Raw genomic sequence first — 14,083 nt, 5'->3', positions numbered from 1 at the left:
CCCTCACCCGTCCCATGGCCAGCGCCCCGCACTGCAGCCACCTGCAGCCTGCATGAGGCTGCCTGTGCCTGCTCCGGACAGCCCCACGTGGGCTGCGAGTGCGCCATCCATGGGCCATCCATGGGGCAGGTGAGGGGCCACTTTTCCCCATGATCAGCACCAGCTTCTTCCCAGCTGGCGAGCAGGGGGTCAGGGCTGTGCGCTGACCCCCGCCTGTACCGCGGGGCTGGGGGGCACTGGGTGCGAGTGGGCAGGGAGCCAGTGGGAGCACAGGGCCCACACTGGTATCCCGGGACCAGTGCTGGTGGGGCCCAGAGCAGGGTGCCAGGAGCACGGGGTCCCAGCTGGCAGGGGCTCTATGGAGCCAGGCCAGCTCCCTCCTCACTGCTGGTGCAGCCCAGCCCAGCTCCACAGACCCCTGCTGGCCTATGCCCCGCTCTGGGGCCCACCAGAGCTGGCCCTGGGATGTTGGTCCCAAGACATTGGGACGTTGGTCCCAAGATGATGACCGGCGGTGGGGCACCTGTGAAGGGGTGGGGCACCTGTCAAGGGACAGGGCTACCCATGCAGCCCTCGACAGCCTGCCAAAACTGGGTAAGTGGCTTTCTGCCCAAAATAATTGCCCATCCCTGACTTAGAGGCTTAAGAAAAATACTTTTTAAATTTTAATTTGGGGACGAATACTACAACAGCTAGGAACACGACATGCATAATTAAAAGTATAACATTGGATCTCCTAGGAATTAGATATACCTGGATGGACACATTAGCTAGCTGGAGTCTATTTTAAAGGATAGGAAGTATACTGATAATTCCTGAAGGGGTTCAATCGGAGTAATGCTGAAAGGAGAAGAATAAGGTTTCAAAGTTGTGCTTTATGACAATGAGGTTGGAGTATTTCATGCTGGCATTTATGTAAAACTATTTTTTGTCAACATGCTGTCAATTCCCCTTCTTCTCGGATCCACGAGATAGTAGTTCTAAGCATCTATTTTGTAAGAGAAGACCTCCATGAAACAGGGGTGTTGGAAGGTCCAAAGTCAGGTTAATCAAGTTTAAATTCCATACCTGCCTTATAATCTTTTGTACAACCCTCTGAAACAGTGACAAATGAGAAAAGGCATAACCAGAAACATTGCCCAGACATGCATACTAGGTTATGGCACATGGAGAGGACGTTATTATTGTTTCCAGACATAATGTAGAAAAATCACCAATCCACTGAATCCACTTACGAAGAATTTCTAGTGTAGACTTTACAATAATCGAATCTCAACCATATATTGGGATGCATCTCCCTTTTGATGGGCATTGCACACAGAAATAGGAAATTCTGTTTTTTCTGGAAAAGGAGAAATGTATTTTATTCTCTCACATTCTTCCTTATTGAACGAAAACCCCATCAGCCATGATAACTAAAAGCACCAGAATAGGTATACCTCTCTCTAGACTGGGCAGGAACCAAGATTATCAGTAGACTTTTCAAATGATTCTTTGTAGCCTAAACTTTCCATAAAGTTTCTCATTGTTTCTCCCTAAAATCCAGGAACCAATTTGCCTGTGTGCTTTATCTCAACAACCAGTGTCCAAATACCTGTGTGACCACTCTTAAGAAGACACCCTTAGTCTCTGGGAATTTTATGTTGGGAAGATCACACTTGAAATATTGTCATTCGCATAACCTGCAAAATCACACAGAAGCACCCATACTTTCAGAGTATAGATTTTTCTTTTGGGTTGATATGATGCCATCAGCGATTTCATAATAAGCAAGGGAGCTGAGAAGATATCTGGATCTCACTTTCTGTGAAGGGCCAAGAGCATAAAGAACCCATTTTTACAGAAAAAAGACCATCTTTTGGTGGACACTGAGTCTACAACTAACAGGAAAGGTAACTTTACTTTCTTTGTATAGGACATCGGGTTGAACTGGAAATGGGCATGCCTCTGAACAACCTTCTGGTCTCATGAAATGTAGCTTTTGTGGTCTGCAAACACAAACTCCTTACTTTCTGCTTGTTCTTCCAATGCAGTGCTCTTGTGCCAATCATTATTCCATGGCCAGGTGCTAAACAAGAAGGTAGAGGTAAGATGTGGCAATCTGGAACAAATGGTGGATAACTGCCTAAACATTAGGAACTGGTGGGTAACAGTGGCAGCTAATAACCATCCAGTTATGCTTTTCCAGTCTTAAATGAAAGAACTTCTTGGCCTCTCTGCTACGTTTTTTCATGAAGCCTAAGACGGGATATACAGCTTGCTTAGAGGAGTTTCAGACCATCTAAAAGCATACTTTCATGAGACTCAATCTGCTTAAAAGAATCTATCCTCTTAGGTTTCATTTGTTTTTTTAGTATCATTTGAGCCTCTCATTTTAATTCAGACATTTGATCTTCCTCTCCCAAGGAGGAAGAATTCCTTTTTTGCACGTGCAAATAACTTGCACACACCGATTCCACCAAAGGAATTAGCACACCCATAGTTGGCACTGCTCTACCATGCCACACACTGAGAAAATGTGCGGGAGAAATTGTGATGTTATTTTATTTTCTCTTTGGGAATCTGGCTCCATAATCCTACTTCAGAGGGAAGCAAAATCAAGCTCAGAGACTGCTCCAAAAATATTTCTAAGTTGTCAACTCTCTCTCATTTCTCAAAGGAGCAGTTTATGGTCTCCCCTCCTGCATATGGCACCTTCATGGTTTTCTGAGGAAAGGTATTGACCTTCAGTTCAGGTACAGCCTTTCCAGAGGCTCTACCCTTTTTGACTGCATCTTTGTAGATCGGTTTCCTCCAGGTATCCCATGGGGAGCTTGCTATTAATATGAAGAGGGGCCAAGCTGTACCCAAAGGTCCCTTACTGCACTGTTTGGAGCTGATAAGATCTGTACTGTGTCTATCCACACCTCAAGAAGCATGACTGCTAACGCAAACTCTAAGGCAGTGATTCTCAAGTGGAGTACCACACCAAATCCTTTGAAGGATGATGCAAGTTGGAAGGGAATAATCACAGGCTAAGGGTTGCCCATGCCTGGCTGATTCTCCACGCCAAAGGCCGAGTCCCTCTGCAAGGAGGTAAGTGCTATGATATATAAATTAGTTTTTGAAACTTGATGCCATTCAATTTACAAAAGTTATGGAGGGGTGCCTTGAGTCCAAAATGGTTGAGATCCACTGCTCTAGGGATTTGGGTACAGTATTCTATCTAGCATGCAATCTTTTGGTTATCGTTCCTCTCATGGGAAATGGATGAAAGAGTGATGCTTGTCTATTGGGCCACCTATCCCTGTCCTACCTTCCTCCTTTCTTGCATTTACAAGAGTGGGAATGATAGTTGATGAAAGGGCGATAGCAGTGTCAACTATGCCAGACTGGACTGCTGAGATAGTTGACTGTCTCTTACTGAGCAGAGTCTGTCTCTTTGATTGTCTGGATCCTTTCTTCCTTGGGAAAGGCAACGTGGAAAGGGCTTGGGAGCAAGGGCCGGGGTAGGGATGGAGAGACAGGGAACTGCATTATACTACAGAGCCAGCCAAACTCCATGATGGGACAGACACACCATAAACAGATGAAAGCCTTTTGTCTTCTTTTTTCAGCTTGGATTGTCCCATAAAGCCTGCAGGGGTATTAGATACTGCCATGAGTAGGGAACCATGAGAAGGGAAGTTGAGCTAAGAGGATAGTTTCTCCACAAAAGACAAACACAGCTTTGTGAAAGACATACAAATGAAACACATCATTTTAGCTGAATTATTAGATAGAAGTTTGACATACACACTTATTCTCAAATCATAAAGCACTACTATATTCACTGACTTTATAGTTCAAGAAAGTGTGTATTGCTATAGGAGAAAGGAAGCAATATTAGTCAGTTTTTATGCTGTAAACATCTTCATTCTTTTTAGCTGGTTATTCCTTCGCTAACATGTTTTCCGAAGTTCCCCCCAAAAAACAGTTTATATTGAATATTGCCACTAAACCCATCCAATGAGAGACACAAATCGCAATAAAGCTAAGAAACAGAATTATTAGGGTCAGATCCTATTCTGCATACTAGGTACATAGCATAAATCCATTCTGCCCTTGTTGCATCCCTGAAAAACCTTTGATGTGTTTTGTTTTTTTGTAAAACACCTTTATATTAGCATTACGGACAAAAAGCAGAAAAGGAAAGGCGCCCCACCCATCTTTTGCATTAACTTATTTTTTGGGGGGACTCAAGTGCGGTACAATAAACATTTAAAAATCTAATAGGTGTAACAGGATCTGTCCTTTATCAATATTAATACATTTTTCTTTTGCATTTCAACACCTACTTTTGTCTTAAGTGCTATCTAGATGCAAAAAACTATGAAGAAAGGCACAAAGACCATTTTAAAAAAAGGTTGATTAGAATAAGGGAGAAAAAATGAAAGGGATACAAAAGGAACATGTAATTCATTATCACTTCTCGGCCTCTTGAAGGCTCAGATAGTGTAGACCTTCCAACAGTTAAGAAGACAGTGTACTCATCACAGAAAGCCTTTTAAGAGGACTGGATACATGGGTCTGTATGCTGGATGTGCAAGGATCAATCAGAAAGTATTATATACTTTTTTTTTTTTTCAGCCAGATATCACTGGAAGAAGTATTAGACTTGCCTGCAAAATGTGTAAGTCACTATTGAAAGACAGCTGAACACACAGCTATCTTTCAATAGTGTCCTACTCCGTCAATGGCCTTTTCCACAGGTGAACAAGGGCATGTATCCCAATACTGTACAACAGTCACTATGCAACATACTATTGCAGTGACATTTTGGGGAAGATAATGAAGTGATGGAGGCTGTTTCGCAGTGGCTGCACAACAATCACAATGACTTTTTTCCTCAGTCTATTCTTAATTGCAACTGGGCATAATATTTCTATAACTGCAAGCTAGTCTTGCCTACTTAGATATTTTCCTAATGGGGCAGAGAATAAAACCTGAGGATTTACTGTTAATAAATATTAAAAGCTCACTTTAGGATCAGTTAACTGACCAGTTCAATATTTTATAGTACAAACATATTGCAAAAATTGCATATTTTTATAATAAAAGGATATCATATCCAAATCTCAGTTTATCATCAAGCTTCAGTGTAATGTATGTCTGTTCTGGAATCCTCACATCATTCACAAATGTCTACAAAAATAAAAAAGGGGAGAAAGATATTATACTTCAAAATGTAATAAAGCATCAACATAAATCTCTTGATACAAGAAGTTACAGTACCACATAATTTTGTTGATTGATGATGGATTATTTTCTTGGTGAGCTAAATAGTATTCTTGAGATATTACTTGTCTAACTATTTCAGAAAAGAAGTAAAGACTTAATCAGGTTAGTAGAATCAGACTAACCTTGTAAAGCTCATTACCATTTTAATCTTGTTAAGAGTATTTGCTGACTAGGATTACTGATTATAACAATATGTTGTTTTCTCAAACAGTGGGTGTCTTGGAAGTGGGTTTTTCCCCCTAGCCACGGCTATAATCAACGTTAAGGTTATTTAAGGATTTCTTGGGGTGACAGCTTTTATTGGAGCAATTATGTAGTTGGGATAAAGTTAGACAAGCATTTCAAATGCAACACATTCTTCCTCAGGTCAGATCACAAGGAGCCAGGGGAATATGATCAAATTCTTTGCATTTGAAAGCTTGTAAACTAAGAAATCCTTGTTTCTCGCATAATTTCTAGACCATCAAAGCTAGAATATCACTCTTACACTACTAAGGCTATTTAAGAAATCCTAACTTACTCTAGGCATTTCATTTACACTACCATCATTCAAGTGGCAGAAAGATATTTCATAAAGTATCAAAGTAGTTAAAGACAAAACAGAAAACAAAAAAAGAACTCCTTCCTTATCTCCCCCAATACCACAGACACGTAATATAGACCAGGGGTGGGGTGGGGTGGGGTGGCTAACTCACTTTGCACCCTGGCTGGATTTGAACCGTGGGGCTTCTTTTAGGCCAGAAGCAGCAGCAGCAGCGGCGGAGCATATAGTGACCAGGGAGAACACACTGTAGCAGCTCCACTCCTTCTACTGGAGCCACTGCCACTGAGTACCTTATGCCAAGCAGTAGCTCCAATTTTATCACAGAAGACATGGCAGAGGCTGGAGCCGCTGCTGCTGTGTGCTCTGCTGCTGGCACTGCTACGGACACCACAGCCACCCCATGTTTCACTGCCTCTGCTGCATGCCCTCAACTTCCAATATTCCACTGGTAGCTCCACTGGATCCAGCCCACGGGCCTAATACATACCATGTTACGAGTTTTAGCTAAAGACTGCTTGCTTGCCTTGCTCCAGAAAGCTATACCCCACATTTAGAATTCTGCCAAGATGCAGCAATTCATAACTGTTGGACAGTATGCTGAAGGCAAGAGATGGGAGGAGGAGGGAGAGGGGAAATTAAACTTTATCACTTATTTATTTATTTATTTTGCTTAGCGGTGATGACACTAAAGACTAAAGTGATGAAGAGAACAAAGGAGGAACTGTGGTACCAATATTCATGATTGCTAGGCCCCCTCTACACATTACACATATTGTGCAATTAACTGATTAAATGTGCAATTACCTTAAGACCAGCTACACATGCAAAGTACTTACCATACCATAAAAGACTCCAACCATTTATAATGTCAAACCTCAAAAATGTGCATTAACTTTATAGCTTGTTGATATTGAGCTTAATTTCCACATGCAATGGGGTCTCCCCTGTGGCTAGGAGCCCTGTCAGCTGCAGGGGTGCACCTCAGCCAGAGTGAGACCCCACCAGGGTCAGGGGGTGTGCATGCACATTTGGCACTTAGTCTCATACCTGACAGGGCTCTCAGTCCCGGCTGCGCCACACGGCTAGCGGGACCAAGCATCCCTGCACACCTGATGGGGTACTGCCCTGGCTGTACCACTGGTCTCGGCTGCTGTTGTGCAGCCAGGACCAAGAGCCACGTCAGGCCTGGGACTCTCAGTCCCAGCTATGCATGACCCCTGCATCTGGAAGCCCTCTCAGCAAAGGGGCTCCCAGCTATGGGAGCCTGCTTCTTGCCAATGCAGGGGGAGCCCAGGACCAGGCTCCCCCTACACCAGCAATAAGGCGTGATTGGATCTAATGCACAATCCCACAATCACGCCTCCTGCCATACACTGTGGCATAGCAGGAGGTACAATTATGTGGATCATGCATTAGATCTAATCATAACTTTACCTGAATGTGTAGAGGGGGGCCTTATAGTCTCTATATAGTAGAAAATTAACAAGGTATAAATCTCTTGGCGAAAATAACAAAACCAAAGTATTCTTATAAAACTTTATATTGCTTTATTGCCATACTATCTACCTTCCAAGTCTAAAAATAATGCCAGCAGACTAAAATTCACAGAGCACTCAGATGCAAAAATCTGGCAACATTAGTTTTAGAAGCCAATATATTTCTCCAGAATGACCTCCATAAACTAGAAAATTAATCTATTCATAATAAGTTGCAATAGATTTTACTATCCACTCAAATAGAGAGGACCTTTTCAGAGCTTTACAAAGGTCAAGTTTCCTAATGTAAACACTGAAAGCACACTTGTTTACGTAGCACAAAGAATATCTGCAATCTGAAGTAATGAAGAGAACAAACTAGACATATGGTGTCACCGTGGACATGGTCTTTCTAGACTTTAAGACGGCCTTTGACACGGTCTCTCACCCCATCCTCATCAATAAATTAAGCGACTGTGGCACTGATGCCTGCACAGTCAGATGAGTAAAAAATTGGCTGATGGGTCGCACCCAGAGAGTAGTGGTGGATGGGTTGTACTCAACCTGGTGAGATGTGAGCAGTGGGGTACCCCACGGCTCAGTCCTCAGGCCCAAACTGTTTAACATCTTCATCAGTGACTTGGACGAGGGGGTGGAAAGCACGCTGTCCAAATTTGCTGATGACACTAAGATGTGGGGCGAGGTGGACACACTTGAAGGGAGAGAGAGGCTGCAACTACATTTAGACAGACTACAAAAGTGGGCAGACAAGAATAGGATGGGGTTCAGCATAAACAAATGCAGGGTGCTGCACCTTGGGAGAAGGAATCCACAGCATACATACAGGCTGGGGAGTTCCCTTCTTGAAAGCACAGAGGCAGAAAGGGAACTTGGAGTCATTATTGACTCCAAGATGAACATGAGCCGCCAATGCCAGACCGCAGCCGGAAAGGCCAGCCTGGAGAGGGTTCAGAGGAGGGCCACCCGCTTGGTGAGAGGGCAGGACAGGCCCTACGAGGAGAGACTGAAGGACCTGAACCTGTTCAGCCTCAGCAAGAGGAGGCTGAGGGGAGACCTAGTGGCTGCCTACAAGCTCATCAGGGGAGATCAACAGCAAATAGGCAGAGAGCCCTTTTCTCCCCAGCACCACCTGGGATGACGAGGAACAATGGTAATAAGCTGTTGGAGAATAGGTTTAGGTTAGAGATCAGAAGGCAATATTTTCCAGTTAGGGTGGCCAAAATCTGGAACCAACTTCCCAGGGAAGTGGTCCTCTCCCTTACCTTGGGCAAATTCAAGAGAAGGTTGGATAATCACCTGTCTGGGGTCTTGTGAATCCAGCATTCATTCCTACCTGTGGCAGGAGGTCAGGCTAGATGATTTGTTCAGGTCCCTCCTGATCCTAGCTACTATGAAACTATATGTATTGATAGCAAAATAAATATTTAGCTGATTGTTTGTGAAGAGTTGTTTTTGTCTTAAAGCAAAAATTAAGGGTAGGACAGAAATGGTATATTCTCACTTCAGTGGAACTTCCAGACAGAAGACCCAAAACCCACTTGCATACTTCAAACCCAAGTCTTAGCAGAACATTTTTAGATATGGAATATGAGTAGGAGAAGATGGGAGGCTGCCACTATACTTCAGGCATATCCCAAAGGACTTGTAGTTAATTCACTCACCCATCTGAAAAAGTTATATTATGAATGTTATTAGACTCAGGTACTAATGGGGCCCAAAGAAAAGTCCATTGGTTCAACATGAATTTATTATTTGTGTAACACTCACAACCTGATGCAACCTCCTTATATCAGTTAAAGGAGCACATTTTCTGGTGCTGCTTCTCTAGTTCTACAAAACCACCAAACTCCTTTATTATTTGGAAGAAACATTTTCAGTCCCATGCAAATGTAATCTAATAGTATTAATATGAAATTCAAATTTTTTTTGTGTGTGCCTGCAGGCCTTTGAGTCAAAAGATGACTTACAAGACCACCTTACCCTAAACTGCTCCAAATTACACTCATTGGCATAAATTACCAGAGGTCCTAGTTTTCTCTGTTTAAAAATCCCAAATTCTCTGATTAAAACCCCCAAATTTGTGTTTTTCCACAATTAAAATGAAATGCCACTATATATATAGGAATCCACTGAACATAATCTTTTATATTTATGATTTTAAAGCAATCTGGAAGCTTAACAGTGCCTTAATCATTATATAATTCTAATATTATAAAAGCCTAAGTCTGTCTGTCTGTCTGTCTGTCTATAATGCTTTAATCGCGCTGTGACTGGCTGACAAACAGCCAATTAGCGTGCAAACAAGCATTCCAACAGGAGCTGGCGTCTGGTGGAGTGCTGCCACGATGGTGAGGACACAGAGGACAGAGGGGACCCTAACCCCACCTGCCCTGCTCCCTGGCAAGTGGCAAGGATGGAGCAGGGGGCAGGGCCAGGTCACCGGAGATGGCCTGCCCCCCCCCCCCCCCCCCCTTACTCCTTGCAGGTGGCAGCAGCAGCAGTGGTGCTGGATGAGCAGGCCCCACACAAGTATGGGGAATATTGGGTGTGCCGTGGAGGAGGCGGTGGTGGGGGGAGAAAAGAAGCGGGCCCGGGCCCCACGCAGGGGAGGAAGAGGACCATGCCCAAGCCGGGGGAGCAGAAGGCCCAGGTCGACCCAGCGGCAATGCAGGAATGGGAGGAGTGGGCTCGAAGCTGACCAGGGGAGGGGGAAGAGGCTCGCTCTTCCCCTTCCCAGGCCGCTGTTGTGTCGGGCTGGACCCACTGCTCCCGCCCACTGCCACAGCGAACAGGCTTTTCCCCCAGCTTGGGCCTGCTCCCCTCCTCAGACCCGGGCCCACTCTTCCCCCACCCCGCTCCTCTCCCCTGGCAGCTTCGAACCCACTTCTCTTGTTCCCCTGCCACTGCTGGGTTGGCCCAGGCCCACACCCACTTCTTCCCACCCCACACTGCTGCAGCAGGGATAGGGGATGCAGGCCCAGACCCCAAGCAGCCAGAGGTAAAGGTGGAGCAGGCCCAGACAGTAGGGGTCACAGGACTCCGTCCCCGTACGCTTCCCCCCACCCCACCCCATCATCTATGATGTGCAATTGACTAGTAATAAAATAAATTCTAAATAATTATATCTTTTGGTAGGGGTGCACCTATATATTGGTTGACTATTGGATTGGCACCAATAAAAGGAGAAATGACATTATCAGCTATTGGCTCTTTTTGGTTACTGTAGCCGATAACTACAGCATGGCCAGGGTGTTGGCCTCTTATCCACTGCCTTGCCCACCTAGTCTGTATTCACGGACACCATGTGAATTGGCATAATCTTCCTAATCCTCTTTTGTCCCCCAAAAACTGTGGGCTGCAAAGGCTGTTATTCCACATAAACTGTGCATACCTAATTGTGTAAACCTAAAACACATCCCAAAAACAGGGAGGTGTCACTAGTCTAAAATAGTCGAATTAGTATAATTTTCCCTTTCACTAATTTGCTCACAGTTGTTTTTGTTTTTGGAAAACTGACCATTTAACACCACCAAGTATATTACTGGTTGAGACCACACACAAGTGAAATTAATCAATGATACTTACATTCTGCTATATTATGATACTGATACAAACACACACACACACTTTTTAGTTCAGTAATTAATAGACTGTAGGTGGAAAAGAGCTTGGATACAACTCATTTTCATGCAGCAATTTTTGGCACTTCACTGAAGAGTGACGTTTTAAATATCAGAGAAAGTTGGTATTCACCCGACTTCAGGTCTAATGATGAAACACAAGAGTTGAGATAAGGAAGAAAGATATGGCCGAAAGTTAAAGCAAGGGATGGGTAAAGTGTAAGGACTATAAAAGAAGGATTTTTTTTAATGAAGAAGAAATTGAACAAAAAGGATATGTACCAATGTGAAAAACTGTCTTAGAGAGGGGTGTCAAAACTCTACTGATCCCTGTTCCCCGCCCCCTCCTGCTGGATCCAGACTGCAGGGCTCTTTGTGGGTAGGACCCAGACTCAGTGGCAGTTGCTCACCCCCCTGCCACTGACACACACTCCCAATGTGGAATTTGTCCCACTCCCAAATTCTTGTCTCCTATGGGAGCCCCATGGGATGTGTGAAAGGGCTCTAGGAAGCCAGATTTGATCTGGGGACTGGATCTTTTGACACCCCGATCCAAGGCACGATACTAGTGGGGAAAAAAAATCAAGTATGAGAATACCTATTCTTAAAAGATTCAAGGGCAGGTTTCAAACCAAGTCAATTCTGAAACAGGTCTTATCTAGTGATTACCAGGGCTAAATTTGTTTTGGAGAATAAAATAAGAGAAGGGCTCAATTCAGTAACTACTGAGAACTGAACTCAAACTATGTTTTGAGCTTGACTTTCATTTAGTGTATTAGTTAATAATGAGAAACAAAATAACAAGTATGTAAGAAAATATGTTTGAACCAATTTTGGAACTCATTATTCAAAGACCAAATGTATGCATTTCTTCAAAGGGCACAAACATTTCAGGCAACTCACATTTCTAATTTGTTGCTGGGATCCTGACTGTTTTGAATGGCTGTGCTATAGATTCTAAGGTGTCAATTAGAACAAAGTGGAAAGAACCTGACTGGTTTGAAAAAGCCTACCCTGTTCCAAAAAGAAACATAAGACTATGAAATCCATGCTGGGCAGACTGAGAAAACTGAGTATTATTTTTCTTTCTTAAATCACTTGGGCAACACTGATTTAACTTGTTATTAATATTACAGAAACAGAAGTGCAGCCAAGAGGTGCCAGCCATTTTTCCTCACTGCGCTCTTAAAAGTCACAGCTGAACACATTTTAATTAAGTATACAAGCTCTATACTGTAGATTTTAAGTTTAGTTGCAGCTAAAATCTACAGCCATTTCATAGTGCAATGTATGAAAGTCTATTAAAATGTGAAAAACAGCCATTACATTTTAAAAAATAGTTACTTCAGCCGTACCAACATGCTTAAAATATTCATTAAAAAGCAAGAGATTACACTTAAAGAACACTGCTGAAGCAATCCCTTAAGAGCCTTAAAATGTAAATTATCAGTTTTTGTTTTCATACAAAATATATTAACTAATGACTAAAGGGGACTCTCTTTAGATCATTGTTAACTCACCCCATTTAGGCTGCCCAAATCCTTCACCAAATGTTCATCTGTAGAAGCATCATAATTAAGTACAGCATGTTGCTTGTCCACACTCCGTGACTGAAATATTAAAAAGATTAAAATGATTGCAATTAGGATAATACAGTTCAAAGACAAAAGCATTTCTTATTACAAAGGCATTGTAAGAAGATGACTTCCCCTCATATAAAGATTAGAAAAAGGTGATTCTTCCCAGGGTCATGCTGGGCAGCCAAACTGGACATATATAAGTAAATATGGTTGTTCAAAAAACATAATAAAAACAAGTAGTCTTTGTTTAGCTATAAAACTTCCCTGAATGAATCCTGCTAAGTTTACTTGGTTTATAAACAGTTCCTGAAATTAACAAAACCTCTGAGATTTCTACCAAATGGCATTGTTGCATTCCACTGAGAACTTTCTTTCTTCTATCCCCCAAATCTATAGACAGATTATCTACATAAGTAACTATAGATATAGAGTGACCCAGGTAGATAAATCATAGTGGTGTTTGGAAGGAAACAGACAGATGAAGTCTTGTTTAATTTCTACCTACTGATAGAAAACAGTCAATACAACTACATTTTACGTGCTGGTAAGCAAAATCTGTTAAACAGCAAGCATGTAAATATAATTTTCCTATACTATAGTTCCTATTGCTCTTTGTTATCTACACAAACTACTAAAGGAGGAAGCAAAATTCATAATTTAAGTTTTTTTAAAGATACATTATATATTAGGTATTCTAAAGAGATGGAAATGATAATGTAAGCTACAATTAACAAAATATGTACATTTTTACATAGATTCATAGATGTTAGGGTCAGAAGGGACCTCAGTAGATCATCGAGTCTGACCCCCTGCATAGGCAGCAAAGAGTGCTGGGTTCAGACGACCCCAGCCAGATGCCTATCTAACCTCCTCTTGAAGACCCCCAGGGTAGGGGACAGTACCACATCTCTTGGGAGCCCATTCCAGATTTTGGCCACACTAACTGTGAAGAAGTTCTTCCTCGTGTCCAGTCTAAATCTGCTCTCTGCTAGCTTATGGCCATTATTTCTTGTAACCCCAGGGGCACCTTGGTGAGTAGACCCTCACCAATTCCCTTCTGCACCCCCATTCAGAATTTATAGGCAGCCACAAGGTCACAAGGTCGCCTCTCAACTTTCTCTTGCAGAGGCTGAAGAGGTCCAGGTGCCCTAGTCTCTCCTCGTAGGGCTTGGCCTGCAAGCCCTTAACCATATGAGTGGCCCTTCTCTGGACCCTCTCCAGGTTATCCACATCCCTCTTGAAGTGTGGTGCCCAAAACCGGACGCAGTAGTCCAACTGCGGTCTGACCAGTGCCCGATAGAGGGGAAGTATCAGCTCCTTGGCTCTGTTTGTCATGCATCTGCTGATGCATGATAAAGTGCAATTAGCTTTGCTGATGACTTCGTCACACTGTCGACTCATGTTCATCTTGGAGTCCACTAGGACTCCGAGATCCCTTTCCGCTTCCATGCTACCAAGTAGGTCATATCCCAGGCCGTAGGTGTGATGGAGATTTTTCCTCCTTAGGTGTAGCACTTTGCATTTCTCCTTGTTAAATCACATTCTATTGTTTTCTGCCCATTTGTCCAACCTGTCCAGGTCTGC

The 14,083-nt window shown here is 43.1% G+C and overlaps 1 protein-coding gene across 10 annotated transcripts in view; it reads right to left on the bottom strand.

Moving 5' to 3' along the window:
* The window catches only part of CEP170 (centrosomal protein 170), a 176,142-nt gene that overhangs the window by 107,345 nt on the left and 54,714 nt on the right, over positions 1-14,083 (bottom strand). For all 10 annotated transcript variants that reach the window (XM_025203257.1, XM_025203260.1, XM_014519581.2 and 7 more), the window contains exons 3-4: positions 12,440-12,529; positions 5,085-5,163 (exon numbers count right to left, since the gene is read on the bottom strand). In XM_025203257.1, coding sequence (XP_025059042.1) covers positions 5,085-5,163; positions 12,440-12,529 — 169 coding nt within the window. The remainder of the gene's footprint in view (positions 1-5,084; positions 5,164-12,439; positions 12,530-14,083) is intronic.

This window comes from Alligator sinensis, unplaced genomic scaffold (assembly GCF_000455745.1).
Source record: "Alligator sinensis unplaced genomic scaffold, ASM45574v1 scaffold534_1, whole genome shotgun sequence".
NCBI classification, from domain to species: Eukaryota; Metazoa; Chordata; order Crocodylia; family Alligatoridae; genus Alligator; species Alligator sinensis.
Note: the sequence above shows the minus strand (reverse complement) of the source record. Positions and strands in the feature narration are given on the sequence as shown.